The sequence below is a fragment of the Xiphias gladius genome, chromosome 3, assembly GCF_016859285.1.
Source record: "Xiphias gladius isolate SHS-SW01 ecotype Sanya breed wild chromosome 3, ASM1685928v1, whole genome shotgun sequence".
Classification (NCBI taxonomy): Eukaryota; Metazoa; Chordata; class Actinopteri; order Istiophoriformes; family Xiphiidae; genus Xiphias; species Xiphias gladius.
This window is the reverse complement of record NC_053402.1, coordinates 15,261,355-15,277,284: the sequence shown is the minus strand read 5'-3', so window position 1 is coordinate 15,277,284 and position 15,930 is coordinate 15,261,355. Positions and strand designations below refer to the sequence as shown.

General features: G+C 42.0%; 1 protein-coding gene across 2 annotated transcripts; it reads left to right on the top strand.

Moving 5' to 3' along the window:
• The first annotated feature begins 88 nt into the window (after positions 1–88).
• On the top strand, positions 89–15,353 carry LOC120788303 (transcription factor MafG). 2 transcript variants are annotated; one of them, XM_040123992.1, is made up of 3 exons: positions 89–295; positions 10,758–10,830; positions 10,927–15,353. In XM_040123992.1, exons 2-3 carry the CDS (start codon positions 10,795–10,797, stop codon positions 11,377–11,379), a joined length of 489 nt encoding a protein of 162 aa, XP_039979926.1. In that variant the 5' UTR covers positions 89–295; positions 10,758–10,794; the 3' UTR covers positions 11,380–15,353. The 2 variants fall into 2 exon arrangements, with proteins under 2 accessions (XP_039979926.1, XP_039979927.1); XM_040123993.1 differs by lacking the exon at positions 89–295 and adding an exon at positions 508–1,059.
• The last annotated feature ends 577 nt before the right edge of the window (positions 15,354–15,930 follow it).

The window sequence follows — 15,930 nt, the reverse complement described above, 5'->3', positions numbered from 1 at the left end:
AGTTATTAACAGCTACAGAAAAACAATGGGGGATGTGTTTTTGGGTTAAAATGTTTCTCTCTTGTCAGGAAAGAATAGCCTTCATGAATGAAGGCACGTGACCAAACACTATGACGTCTGACTTCGATACAAGAGAAAGGAATCAACAAGAAGAGCACGAGCTTGTCGTTTGGGGAGAGCTTCTGTCAGTGAAACCGAAGATTCAGCCGTGCCTCCAATGTTGGGTCGTCCGCATGTCGCCATAAGAAAAGGACCTTGACAGCTGCAACTCCGGAGAGCGTCATTTCTGAGTCAGGTGGGTCTCTGAACCAAACAGAGTCGGTGTTGTTATGCTGAGTGTGCATGCCTTCGCCTCGCCGCTGACGAGCTGGCCGCGGCTAGCTTCGTGGGTTAGCACGGCTAGCCTCCGTCGCCTCTACCCTCGTCAAGGTAGCCTGATTTGTGCCGGCAGTGTCTTTTCAAACTAAGAGAGCCCGCGTCACTTTGAAGCGGACAAGCGCACGCGTTCTCGGGAGCGAGGGGTTTATTTTGAAAAGCGTGCGCCGGAAACGCTTGCGTAATCGCCGAGCGTTGACAACGGTCGGGCTCCTACAATGCTGAGATGGCAGCTAATCTTTTGTACACACACGGGAGCTGCGGATACAACGTGTCATTCAGATTTCTGCGTTTGATGTCGCGCGGTAGCCAGCCGTTTCGCGCGTGAACAGTGATATCCCCCTCCCCCCGGTTAAGGAATCGCTCGTGGTGCCGTATCGTCGCATTTATGGTAGGAAGGCTGAGCACGGGGATTTCCTCGCTCGCTTGTTTTGTAGGCGGGGAGTTGTTGGCCACTTTCGCGAGCGGGCGTCGAGAGGCTGGAGGCTGGAGTCGCGGAATGTCAGAACTGCGCTGCTTTTGTGATAAATAGTTTTCCCCCCCTGGCGCCTGGTGTCCACCGTAGCGCAGCGCGTCTCGGCGGTTTGTCAACTCATGCGCTTCTTGCCGTTCGAACCTGCTGCTTCATCACCCCGCCGTGGAAAGGAGCAGGAGCGCGCCGAGGCAGCGGTTTAGCCCGATCAGGTTGGTTGCAACATATCCTCAAGGCATTTGTGTCAAAGATGAGTGTGATTGTTGAGGTTGAGCGATGGGATTTGTGCCTTTTTTTTCCGGCTTTCAGTGCATGCACGGATTTCATCCTTTTAGTAAATGCTACCAAACCATCGTCTCGTATTGAATTGGTTCACCTGAAGTGACAATTCATTTAACCACTGGCTAAACTGTAACAATGGCAGTGACAAACCAAAACCGCCGTCCTTGGCTTTATTATCTCGGTCAGGCAATTAACCACAGTACAATTTTGTTATCAGAGCCAGCCAACAAGCAGTGGTGTTTTTTTTTTTGTTTGTTGTTGTTTTTTTTTTATCATGCTGAATCATCACAATGATGTATTTAGACGTTCTCGGAATCCACCCCGAAATATGGCACCACCGGACAAAGGTCTGCTCGGTGGATCGGGGTCGATGTTTATCGCCGAGCCGCCGTTATTGAGGAGATGGATCGAAATGCTGCCGATCTGTCGTGCAGGTCGGTCATCAAGCCATGAGCATCAAGTGATGACCGTCATGCATTTATCAATAGCCTCATCTACATGCAGCTGAGAATGTGCATTTTATTGCAGTGCTGTCATAATGCACATAAACAAACGGGGTGTGAGTACATTTAGACTAAGTGCTTAGGTGTCAACTGCGATGTCAGATCCATTTGAAAAATGCATGATAAGCAATATATTATGCCTGTGTTGTTATAATTGAGTCCTGCAATAGGTGGCTGTTTAAATTGGGTCATGTGTAATTGTGAGGTTATGGGAAGTTGAAAACAACACCTTATTTAGGTAGTATTTGAGATAAAAAATGCTGGTGTCGGATATATGTGGCATGCTTTGAACGCCTCGTATTTTTGTTACTGAATAGTATGCTAAAGACTATAGAGAACCAGCTTCCTTATGGCATTATTTAATGCAGGGAAACACATCTCTTTTTTTTTTTTTTCCTTATTTTGGGCTGGCAGAAGCTCGTTTCCCTGTGTGTGACATGAGGAAATCTGCTGCCCATTAGAGTGTACACTTACGGAGGGCAGGTAACGAATTACCTATGGAGAATCTCTGTGCAATTTGAAAAGTCACCTTGGAAACGGCTGAGCATATATAGGCAGGGCTAAACAGATAGAAGTTGCCCATTCTTGCTCTGATATCCAACTTATTTCATCATCTCCGTTCACGGTAGCGGGGCATTGAAGTGTGTTTAGCAGACAGGCCAGCTCTACATCAGAAGCTCAGCTTTGCAATAAAGCGTAATGCCCATCTCTGCCTTTCTCTGCAGGTAACAAGAACAGATGAGGGGCCCATGTAAGTGCCCGATGGGGCCGGCAGTGGTGTGTGGATGGAGGCAGGGAGTGGTGGAGATCAGCTCTGAGATTTATCACCTCTTGCGTTGAGGTAGCGAAGATAAAATAAGGCTGGCTACCATAGAGGTGAATCGGGTGCACAGCTCATAACCAGTGGCGTTGCTCCGAATGGGCAGGTGGTGGAGGGTGGAAGAGGATATGTGAGGTTGATGAAACACGAGGCAAGACTTTACGCAGCATAGAGTACAGTCTGGCCACTGACACTGCTGCTTGGCCAACACGGCTGTGCCTTGGGAGTATTTACGCCTATTCAGGACAATTAACAGCCTCCAGAAAGGAACACAAATGTGGGATTTGTCCACAAAAGTGCTGCTTAAGCTGCACGGGGAAATGGGAATGCCTGGAAGGAAGGGAGAAAAAGATCAATATAGTTTTTTTTTTTTTTCCCCTTTTTGCAGTAGGGAGGGAATGTTGGTGATGAAACCTCTTGCAAGTGCAGCGCGGATTATGATTGCTTAGCATTGCGATATGCCCGCTCCACTTCTCAAAGTAATACTTTCATCCAGACAGAGTAGCAAGTGTGTTTGATGATTTTCTGTTTGTAGCTTGAGTTAGACCTGGCACGTTCATTACTGTTCCTCTGTGTGTTCATAATTTAGATTAGCCAGTATCGGACAGAACATGGTGAGTGTAAGCGTAGAGCCCTTCACTGGCTGCTGTTTTTCATGTAACCTACTTATATTTTGGCTGATTTATGTGCAGGACACATCAGTGGTAAACTGACATTAAAAACAAGTGATTTAACCATACTCATATTTGTGTAACAAGTCAAGTTAATTAAACTAGTGAATCACACATGGAAGAAATTGCAAGTTTTTATGCATTTTCTAGAGTTTTAGGAGACAACATTAGACTGTTTTCCATATGTTCTAATATGTTCTGGGATGAATATGTATAACATTTTCTGAGGAGGTTAAAGATAGTAAGACCTTGTTCTAAGATAAGCAATGTGTAACCCACATTGGAAAGGAGCTCAGACAGATCATTAGAGTGCCATTAGTACTGTCTTGTATTGGTTCTTGATCAAAATAACAGATTCTCTGTTAATATTTTGGGTTTATTAGATAAATGCCTGCTAAGTTTGTACTCCATCAGGTTATGCTATACATGCAGCAGGATCCAGTCTTAATATTTTTATTACCTGCTCTAACTAGTCAATATTTTTTTACTGGCACCATTAGACAAAATGACATTGTCTAGTTATAAATGTGAGGTATTTATTTATACAAAATATCCCTAATTTACAAAACCAAAATGAGAATCATTAAATCAGTGAACACTGCCCCTGAGCAGTCTGTATCACTTAATACAACATTCAGTTATTTATTTGATATTTGTTGTATATTTATTTGATAATCATTCAGTTATTTGTTATTTAGCTGAGTTCCTGGCACACACAGAGTGAGCAGGTTGCAGTTCAGTATCTTTTCTCAGACAGAACATTTCAACACTGTGGATGGACGTACTAGCTGTTGTGGGGATCAAACCTGCAACCTGACCCTTACAAAAGAAAATCCCAAACAGAAAGGTGTCCGATTAAACCCTCTGTGATATGTGCTTAGGTTTGTAATTTATTCCAGTACTTTGAGCTTTAGTTCAGACTAAAATATATGAGGAAATGGGAGGAGGGTTACATTGAGGATCTCTACAAATTGCAATGATCAGTTGAAGTAGACTTCAGTTAATATTCTTGGTACTGAATGCATGATTATTAAATCATTAATTGCTTTTTTCTTTTTTCTTTTTTTTTTTTTTGCTCAGTCACATTGAGAGTTTGAGGCTCCATCAAATATCCTGTAGGCAGACATCATCAATCACTTGCCATAATTTGAACTGAGTGGTAGCAATTGCAATATTATTAATAGATATTAGCATCTTTGTTGTTTTTCTAGTGATAACTCTGCTACCAGACTGTAATAAAATTTTATATATATATATATATATATATATATATATATATATATACATTTCTTGCTTCTACCTCAAGTGACAGTTGTGCAGCGGTACTAATCATAGACGTGAATTATTTGAGTATTATTTCCCTTTAAATTGCATTAAAATGTGTTGAAGTGCTTTAGTTCAGCCTTTAGTGCAGGCAAGGCTGCGTTGTAGCTGTTAGTTCAATGCAATATGCATTTAATATGTATGCAACTAGTGTAGTAACGCTCCTGGATATTTTTCCAGTGTGTGGGTCACCTGCAACCCTTAGTTCCTCTGCCAATGCAAGGCCGAAGTATCAAGAGCTATTCTCTTCCTGTGTAATCAAGTCCTCCAGGCAGATACTGTGGAAGGCCAGTGAAGTCTCTTCTCTTGTCCTTCTGCTTATACTAAAACAGCAGCTGCAAGAGTAAATAGCTGCTACTGATCCTGGAAATGGACTCTGTGCGTATCGAAACATACCAGTCCAACCCAAGTCCCTTTAAATAACCCTCGCATTATCAGTGACTTCAGAAAATACAAAATCCCTTGAGGGAAGTGATTCATGTTTTCATTTTAAACCACATGAGCTAGATGCAAATTTTAGACCTAAATGTGCCGCATTCTCTTCTGTTAAACCTACTATGTTCCATATGGGGTTTTTTCAGAGCCAGTGTCTATCATAGAGCATCATTTGATAGTGTTTATTTTTAAATCTGACTAATAATCAGTGTTAGTTGTGTATGTAAACCTCTGTGGAAATAAATAGGGAAAATTGTGCACCAGGAAACTACATGAAGTTATACAGTATTTAAAGATTTTTATTGCTGCTTTCATTACCCACTGTTTGTCTCCATTTATAACTAGGAATACTTAAATCTTTTAGACTGATATGAAATAGAGCAAATATTGGCAAATTACTTGGTAGTATTTAATTATTTTTACAAACAATAACAACAGACAGAATAATTAATTATTAGCCTAAACCCATTTGACTTAATCCTGAAAAGCTAGTGTAATCTTAGTTTAGGAGTGATGGCATTTTGCTGCTTTAAGTGTAATAAACAGTATTATATTTGTTTATCTTTTTTTTTTAAATTGATTGATAGATTTTTAAATAAATTCTGTAAATTAAGGCATCAAAATAATGGTGTACGGCAAATATATATAGAGTGTGAGTGATATTCAACTGTAATTTTAAGTTTTTTTTTTTTTTTTAAAACTGTATGTATTGTATAATGTTCATCCTGGTCCTAGTTTACTTTGTAAAATTAGAAACATGAAGGCCATCAAAGCTACTGGCGCAGGTTTAGTTGCTTACAAATAAGCTGAGAGTCTAATCTGAAGCACCCAAACAACTTTTCCCTGTTTTTCATTACGCAGCAAGTAGCAGTTCAATCTTAAGTATTTTTAAAATTATAATTTGTAAAGTCAAGTCAAGTGGAAAAGGAGCATTTCCGCAGCAAGTATATTTTTCTTCACCGATTCCTAGGAAAGTTGATTACCGCATGTTTCACTGTATTCAGCATCTGTCTATTTATCTAGCCTGAATACATCTGTAGAGCAGAGCAAATAAGGATAATGAACAGACTATAGTCATACTGTATATATATATTAAGAGTCAGTGCTTTGAAAAGGTTGTGGCATGATTTTGGTTACTTGCTATTTTACTTTTGCCCTAAACCTCTACTGTTCAAAAGTATTGGCTTAGTATTTCCCCTCTACTACAAGCGTATCACATTTCCCTCTGAAACCTGCTGAATGATTTCCCCTCTCCCCCTTTTTGTCACTCTTATTTCACGCTCTGAATACTTAGTAGTTAATAGCTTCCCTCCCCACTTCCCGTCGTACCTTTCTCTCACACAGACACTATCACACACTGTTGTCTTCATACACAAGTTTACACCAGCCTTCCAGTAACTCTTCCAGAGCTATCAGAGCAGTCTGATTTTTAATTTGCAGTTAAATGGCGCCCGACACATGGAGCTTGCTTGATAATTGACTTCACTCAGCTGAAGGGAGGAATGATTAGATCTGAATATCTAGGCGATCTTTTCAACTCAGAATTAGACGGGGAGGGAGTAAAAGTAGTAGCATGAAGTGTTGAGAATTACTATTTATGGCTTACAGGGCGAAGATGTTGGCTGGTTGCATTAAGCATCTCAACCCTGAAAGAGCAAGTGGACAGGATAACAAATAGCACAGAGTATAAATTAATGAGCCAAAGCGTAATGAGAAAGTGCTGGCATTTCCCTTATTTGTCAGACACTTATATCATCTTGTGCTTTTCAGTATCTTTATGGTTATTTCCTGTGGAAAGTCCATGATAATGAAGTGAGAGGCTACAAGTCTCACACATTATTGATCGGGGAAACTGATTATGTGATTGAAATGACTTCACATGCAGATTTGTTGTTTTAATCGTCTAAGATGCGCGGGGTTTGCAAAGACAATGAGTTAAAGCTAAACTATACTTTCACCTAAGGCCAAACTTACACCTGGGCCATAGCCCCTATGTCTCTCTTTGTTGCTGTTCAGACCTTTTTGACAAATCTGGTCTGGTCATAGCAGAAGAAAGAGATTTAAAGTAGGCATATAAGCGTAACGAGCCACACTGTGTTTCTTCTCGTTTGAAGTCAACTGTATTGTTTGATGTGAGATGATCATCTGCTCTGTTAGTTTCATAGAAATGAATTGCCATTGTTGGATGCTGCCCGTGCTTTCCTGAAAACAGTCTTTCATCAGCATGCACCTCCACTGTCTAGTTATATTCACATCATTAGCAAGCTGCCAGTGCTAAGTGTTCAGACGCTTCTTTTCAAGAATTGATCATGACAAGTAAATTTATATGTGCTTGTGTGGTTTTGGTAATCTGTCTCTGTGTGGATTAGTGTGCATGTGAATAGTTAAGTGATATGCAATCCACTGTCATGTCTCAGTAAAGCTTGCGCCCCATTAGTCCTCCGGAGCTATGTTTAGTATTCAGAGAACAGGCGCTGTCGTAATCTGGATTCTGAGGCAGGTTGCTGGGGTTTTTGTTTGCACTTATGGCCCTGATAATCTTGTTACACCGCTGTCAAGTGGAGCTGGCTCTCCCTGCAGCCCTCAACCACCATGCGTGCCACCTTCGGTACCAGAAATCCAACCCCCTCCCCCCCTCGCTGCCCCCACTAGCCTACCGCCATTTTGAGACAGCCGTTGATGGAAGAGCCTTGGATGTATCCTTGAAGAATCACCTCCTGAGCATCTTTATTCAGCCTCCCACCCCCGCTCCTGTCTCCCACCCCCACCTTAGGCACTGAACGACAGTGATAAATATTCATCAGGGGATGCAGTGTGTGTGGATCCTGTAGCCTCGGTTCCCCCTCAACAAAGGGTCCCCTAGCTAATGGTGTCCATCCTTGGCAGCCCCCCTGGAGAGATCCAGTGCAGGGGATGAGATCATTAAAGCATGACACAGGCTCAAGGCCGGACCTATCATGTCACATCAGCATTTATCCCACCAGAGTTGTTTTTTTCCCCCCTTGAGTCTCAACCTAAAGTGACCCCACCTTCGTGAGCTGCCCTCCATAGATTTAGATGAACACAGACAGCGTTTGAAGGTTGCCTGGGTTGCTCTCATTGTGTTAGTTCAACTTCACAACTTCCTAATTGGCACCTTGGTTTTGGTCCTTGCTGAGATCAGTATTTTTTTTTTCTCTCTCTCAACCTGTTCTTCTCAAGCTCCTCTAAATGTGTCGAGCGTGCATTTTTCACAAGGCTGTTTGCGCTCCCTCTCCGTCTTTTCTTCTCACTCTCTCTTTCCCTCTCTTTTTTTTTTCTGTCCGTCTCTCTCACCATCCCCTCCTTCCCTTTCTCTGGGTGACCACACTCAGCGTTTTCTATTTCCTGTGGGTGTGATGTCTCTCCTCCACCAGCAATCAGCTCTGATTTGTCAGCGTTCTTCCAGGCAATTCATAAAAATTCAGCAAGCACCTACAAAAGATGTCTGTGTCCTCAAGCTCGCTCCCTACCTTCAGTGTCCCAGTGCTCCAAGCTGCAGTTTTCACCTCCTGCTCCTTTTGCTAGGCACACACAGAAGACCTGAAATAATTTATAAGAGGCAATACATATGCGCAAGGAAGACATTTGTGTCTGCTGTCCTCAATTACGACTACGAAGAGGGTGAACTTGTCAAATGCAAGGGCATTCTTTTGCAATCAAATCAGTGCAGCACGTCTGAAATTTCCCTGTCACTTTTTAATTATAGGTGTTTTTTTTTTTTCTTTTCCTTTCTTTGCCTTTCTGTATGTTTGTGTGAGCATGCCTCTTTGTTTCCATGAGGTATGACATGCCTGGTAGTGGAAGGGAGCAGCTGTGCATTGGACCTTGTCTGTGTTGTGCTGCCATGCCCTGTCATTGGTAGCCGTCTGTTGGCAGCAGTGTGTGCTGGAGGGTTGCAGCCTGGGCGCAGTCCTTCCACAGTGTCATATGGTGAGCTTTCAGCGTGCCAAGCCATGCCTACTATGTTACCCTTCACAGCTGCGTGACTGAATAAGCCTCCTAAACCTGGACAATGTGCCATCTCTCTGCATTTTTCAAGATTCCAACTGGTTTTTGAACAATGTTGGGTCTAAGCTGCTGAGGGGAAAATGATAGGCTTAATATGAAATTTGGAAGATGCAGCCTTTTTTCCTACTCTCATCCCAGTAGCTATTAGTGGAGTACTTTCCTGTCTATTTGTCCATTATCTGTGCATCATCAGGCAGACCATTATCCCATTATGTTTTGCATCTGTGGTCCAAATGCTTACTGGAAATGAGTCACCACAAAGGCCAGTGAAAGGTAGGTGTTACTATCAGTCAGCTATTCATAGCCAGCCCAACAGGGATGAAAGTATCACATTTAAAAAGTCCTCTGCAGATTGTGAAAGGCTTTTTATATGGGCATCTGCAGCACTGAGAAAGATGGCCGTTTTATGTGGAGCCAGAGGACTTTTTGAAGTGAAAGCATCAAGAATGCAAGTCACAATCTGACCTCATGTTATGTCCCCAGCCTGTGTGATAGTGTCGTATTCAGGTCATTTTTAACAAGCCTCTGTCTCTCCACGTTTGGCTCAGGTGACTGGTCCACCTGTAGCACCCTTTTGTTGCCATGGAAATATCCTGGCCATCTTAGTGCACATCAGAGCTACGACTCATGAGTTCCCTTCCCTCGCTGAGCTTCTCTGTATAGATCGCGCATATACATTACGACCAGCTTAGTGGGCGTGTAAGTTACAAAGACCTGACCACACGGACAGTAGTTCCTTTTGGGCTTCTTTTGTTTCCGGTTTTGATGCTAAAAAGTTGTAAGAGCCCATATGCATTTGTTTATGTGCTCAGTACAAACACACACTGCTGGGCTGTGTAAATCAGCTTACCGAGGCAATGTGCTGGCTGGGCTGACTGTGGTGGGTGCCTGTGTCGCTGACACAGCATTTACTGTGTGTACTGTAAAGTACCCAGGGCCACGACTGCATGCGTGCGTGCATGCTTGCGTTCGTGCGTGAGTGCGTGCGTGCGTACCTATCCAGTGACAGAGCTCACATGGTGAAAGGCACCCAACCTTCTGTCTGTCTTAACACCAGTAGGTTAGATTTTCACGCCTGCACAGCTTCTCTCGGTGTTCCCTCAGTACTGACAGAATAAACTGCAGTGCAGTGCCGTTATTCTGGATGGTAGTTGAGGCTCTGCAGTGGTTACAGCAAATCCCCTTTTTCATTGATTTATATGAATGTAGTCTCACAGCAGCCAAATCTGCACAGGTGTGTCTGTCTAGACTGGATAGCTCGTACAGTAGATGAGAGTCTGCCCTGTGTCCCTATGTGAATGTATTTTAGCTGAGGTTGTATGTACAGTAGAAAGGCTCAAGTCTTTTTCAATCTATTCATGTCCTCGACTGTCTCTGCTCTGAAAGGCTGCACTTAATAGAAGTGACTTCCCTTGAGTTTTGTTTTCCACGAAATTGTCGGGAATGGCTGCCAGCCAACTAAATGCCATTCTCCTTGTGACTCGCCACGCTGCCGTTTGAATGCAGTGCAGGATTCAAGTGAGAGATCTCTGAGGCACTCCTCATTGAAATGTATGGCCTGGTCCTACTCTGTGTTGTAGGGGGAAGTGCGTACCACCAAGTTATTTGTTCATTGTGACAGCTGCAGTAATAGCCCAGGTACAACTCGCTGAACAGACTTGGCATAACTTACAAGGAAGTCTGAAGTCCTTGACCCACTTTGTACCTTTTTGTATTTCAAGGACTTAGTCATGCTGCGGTTTCTTTGCCAGAAAATACTTTCTTGCGTATTTCACAGAAATGTTCTTCCTCCAAGTTTTATTCTAGTGGTATCGTTTTATACTGATATTATGTTTTCTTACCCGCAGACCAACCAGCAGTACAGGTGGACGCGGCTCTCGTGGCATGACTACCACAAACAAGGGAAACAAGGCCTTGAAGGTAAATAGCTTGTATGACACAAAACTGTTTTTGTATATGTGTGAATAATTTTATATATTAATGAAACGACCAACACCAACTAACGCCCATCTGCAGGTGAAGCGGGAGCCAGGGGAAAATGGCACCAGCCTGACAGATGACGAGCTGGTGACCATGTCAGTGCGGGAGCTGAACCAGCATCTACGGGGGCTGTCGAAGGAGGAAATCCTGCAGCTGAAACAGCGGCGGCGCACCCTGAAGAACCGGGGCTACGCTGCCAGCTGCCGGGTGAAGCGTGTCACCCAGAAAGAGGAGCTGGAGAAGCAAAAGGCTCAGCTTCAGCAGGAAGTGGACAAGCTGGCCACAGAGAATGCCAGCATGAAGGTGGAGCTGGACGCTCTGCGTTCAAAGTACGAGGCCCTCCAGAGCTTTGCCAGAACTGTGGCCCGCAACCCCGTCACCTCAGCCAGGGGACCTATGGCCTCTGTCATAGGGCCCCTCATCCCTGGTAAAGTAGCTGCCACCAGCGTCATCACCATCGTCAAATCCAAAACGGAGGCTAGGTCGTAGTAGCAGAAAGGGCAGGAGGAAGATTTTCAAGACTAAACTAGTCAGTGCATTGTAACATGGCACAGGATTACCTGTGTGAGTTCTCAGTTCTATCCCTCGGCACCAACACTAACAATATGCTCCCCAATATCGCTCTTAAAGTACAACTCGGCAGTTGTGCTGTGTCGAATTGTACGTTTTAAGGTATCACAGTTGGTTATTAAAGAATGGTGAAATATTGGCAATACTGAATCATTTCATCTAAAAAGCGAACTGTGGTTACAGATATTCAAGAAGGCAATATTGGATAGCAAAAGTGCAAAGTGGCATCAAATTAAGACTGTTAATAGCTTGGTGATTTTTGATGGGGTACTGTATGTGATGTGTCTGTTTACATTAAGACTGAGCTCTTAAGACTTTTCCGTCCTAAGAATTGGAATTTGCAACTTATCATAACTAGTAAAATAATAAAAAGACCTGGCCTATTACCCAACATAAACTGAAGAAAGAGCCAGCACGTATCTCTCTTAAAAACCGTTTGCTTGTTATTATGCACTGACTTAGATTAAGATAAATAACAAATGATCACAAATTCTTGGTGTGGATGCTACAACTGTCTTCAAAACAGCCTGACTAACCCAAAACTAGTAAATTAGTCCAATTTGTGATTTTGTTGGTCGTCTGTCAAGAACATAAGCACGAAATAATGCTCTCAAATCTAGCATTCATTTCTGTTTATGCATCTGTGACAGGCTTTAATGAACTTGTCATTATCAATATGACCGGTAGATGCAATAATATATGTATGCACTGAAAATACAAAGAGGTCTTGCATATTTATGGTTGTGGAAACGTTAAAAATGATCAGCAGTTCTTAATGATATCGTTCCAGAGCTGAGTGCCATTCCAGTATGACAAGATTCTTCTACAAGATCTGAAAATCTGAATGTTATTACAGAAATATCCTCATGTTTTGTGGGGACAGTGAAATCCACAAACATTTTGAAACATGATTTTTGCTCATAGAGAAAATACGTTCAAGTTGTTTTGTTTAAAAGATATATATTGCATTTTTTGTAATTACTTGTTGACAGGGCCGTCAGATATTTCCAAAAAAAAAAAAAATCTTTACACAAGCTTTACTGTTTGAATTGTTAAGGTGTAGAAAACTTTGTCTAATGTTGGGTTCTTGATTTTTATTACTAGGTAGATTACCTTCCATTGTTTATAGAAATACAGAAAAAGAAAACTTAAAAAAAAAACAAACCCTGTGACATCTCTTTTGCAATTGTACCGAAAGTGGCTTACTATTGAAGTCTGATAGCTTTTTCTAGTGACTAGGCGCGTACTGTGAGGTAGCGCGTGATGTGATGTGTAAGTGACAAGTTGGCAGTGTCGTTCACTGTATAGATGTCAATGCTGTGCTATTTAAAACAAAATCTGTAGAGCTAAACTAGGTGGTGTAAACAAGGTCAATTGTCTTTGTGCGTATTGGCATCTGTGATATCCTCTGCTTCCTTGGTGTTAGTTACAAATCATGTTGTCATTAAGAGTTTACCACATTGACCGATGCAAGACAGAATTGGGCGAAATGGCATTAGTGGACAAAGACTTTTACCTGAAGCTTAAAGTGATACTGTCACTAAAGAATCCGAATAATGGTTGCACCTGGTGCTGGATGCCCTCTAAATACATCCTCTGCAACCGGAGAGTAAATGACTCCATTACTGGCCACTAAAATTCAGCCACTTAATTGGTCTGAATTTTAGATTGCAGGGATAGAATGAGTAACCCCCTCAAATTTAGCTTCTAACAAACTAGAAGAAATGTGAAGTTAACAACCAATTTTATTGTTTACCTGTAGATGTTTGTTTTGTTTTTTTTCTCCTCCAAATCTTGATGAGAAAACTTGCAGTTTCTCAAGCCTATAACAATAAGATTGCACCAATGAACTTAAAGGATAAACCGCCAAATGGCGCAGCATCGCTTGTGTAAATTTAGCAACTGGTCTTCAGATTGTCAGATTAAAAGCGGTAGAGTTTGGCTGAGGGTTTGTATGCACTAAGCTTCTGCTTGTTTTGCTCAGGACAAAACAGGTCACTCTAAAAATGAACAAACCATTCTAGGTGAGAAGCAGGGATGGCAGCTCTGTTCATTTTTTTTTTTTTCTTTTCTTTTTATAATAATCATGTCATAAAAGGGCTTCAATCCATACAGAGACACAGCACGACCACGTAGAATTACAATCAACAACAGCTGCCAGCAGCGCTCCTTCTGTGCCAAGTGTCGCATCACTCCCCTGGTCCTCTAAAAGGAATTCAACGGTGAAGCAGTTTTACACCTCAAGGTGAAAGCAATTGTGTAATGACATTAACAGAATGCACTTCATCCAGATCTCTCTCTCACTCCTGCTGGTCAGAACGTCTTATGGTGTCGGCGAGCTGTTAATCTACAGTCACTCTCAGAACTATGCCTCAGCAAAACTCCACGCCAGAGACCTGGGTGCTGGTTATACTGTCTGTGCGCAACTATCCTATCCTCACTTTGTGAACATGCTTAGCTATCTACATTGACTGGTTAACTGTGGGAAAAATATGTATCTGACTCTTGACATAGCCCAGTATCGATGTTGGCGTCCTTATTGCTGTGGCAGTCTTGTGGAGTGAATCTTTTTTCGTGTCAAGTGTCTTTAAGGTGTTCGAGTGGCACCGTCGACCAATCTCTCAATCTCCGCTAGAGATGACGACTCTCTCTTTCTCACACATACAGGTGTATAGTATGTAGCTACAGTAGGTATTAATGACCATTGTGAAAAAGTGACCCTTAATATGCAACTCAGTGGAAAGGTGTGAAAGAGTAGATGTAAGAGTAATCAATATTGTCAAAGTGACTATGGTCTGTTATTTAATAATACTTGTTGTTTTTTAGTTTAGTTTTTTTTTGTGTGTGAAATGTGTCTTTTATTTTGCCCTCAGACTTTGCATCAAGAGCAGTTGGCCCTTGTTTATAGTAAGTAACATCTTAAAAGTGTAATAGTGTTTTCTGAAGGAATCATGGGACAGTTGCACTCCAGCCTTACTCTCTATTTACTCTGGTCTTAAATTAGCTGAATTGCAGATCCATAAATTGGACTTGGACATCTGACTGAAAGATGTTGCTATAATATATACAGTATGTTAGATTTTGTGCACTGAGTGAAATGGATGCTACAGTAGTTTCTGTCACAAGGGCCACTTGCAATATCTTTTTTTTCTTTTTTCTTTTTTTTCTCCTTTGGTACGTCTGAGTGAGTGAGTGTGTGTGTGTGTGTGTGTGTGTGTGTGTGTGTGTGAGTGATTGAGGTTCCTCTGCTGCTACACCAGTCATTAATGCTCGTTGTTTGCTGTAGCACCATCCACAGCATTTCTGTTCTCATTACGTGTTGAGTGTGTATTTGAAATTAATCTTAACACTGTAAGTTTATTTTTAATTGGTTATGGCGCTTTTTTTCCCCCTTGTTTGTTGTTTTTTTGTTTGTTTTTTCCAAGCAACATGTTATAGAGGATAAATAACAGCACTTGTGTGGCAGTTGAATTTAGTAGCTCTCAAGACACATTGGCTTTTTTCATGACATTATGCTTTGTAAACAGTTGACTGTGCAGGTTTTTTCCTCTTACTCCATGGGGCGGGTCTGTGTTTCAAAGGAATAAAAATCTGACTAAAGCGAGTAATACAAAGTTAATAATCTGTTTTTGTTATTTTTCTGTATGGGTTGTAATAAAATATTGCAGTACTTTGTATGAAAACAGACAATAGTTAATTGTAACTATTTATAAATTAAATTATTGTACTTTTTGCAATCTGTAGATAAGTACTATGTATTCATATATACAGTAACAACTGTGGATTTAAACGTGATTCTCTGAGGTGTCTAAGTTATTGATGTATATATTGTATGTTTGTTGATACAGCTTACTTTATTTTCTATAAGACCAATAAAATGTTTTGAAAAAGGATTTCAAGGACTGCTACTCTGTCTGGGGGCTTTTAAACACTGTTGAAATTGGGTTTTGTCATATTCTGTGTCGTCATTGACCCAGTTTGATACTTGTAAAAATAAACCGGCGGGGAAGGATTTTTTTTTTTGCCATCCAGGGTGGGTTTTAGAAGACAGCGATCATTTCGATGGCACGATTTCTTTTTATGTGATCCAAAAAAAGCCGTTGGGCGACCCACTTTGGCGAACCTCAGTGGACACATTTTTGGCCCGACACGAGTAAAACATTAGAGTCATGAAGGATGTCTAGGTGTGCTTGTCCTAGATTAGGAGGAGTAGTGAGTTAGTCATCTCTGCTCCCTCTGGGGCTCCAGAGCCCCCCCTGTCTCAGTGCACCTCATCAAACATCACCCTCCTCAGCAGCGTTACGACCCCAGCACATTCAAAACACATCTCTCGAGAGAACACGCAGAGACAAAGAGACAGATGGCTGGAGACGAGCTGCATCTTCTCCTGCGGGGCAAGTCCCAGCCCCAGTGTCTCGGCATCATTGCGGGCGTGGAACTGTGTTCTCCCCCGCACTTACATGGAGGAGG

Coding starts and splice junctions, on each gene's coding strand:
- LOC120788303 (XM_040123992.1), top strand. CDS start 10,795: ATGACTACCACAAACAAGGGAAACAAGGCCTTGAAG. Junction 10,831..10,926: donor AGGGAAACAAGGCCTTGAAG/GTAAATAGCTTG, acceptor GCCCATCTGCAG/GTGAAGCGGGAGCCAGGGGA.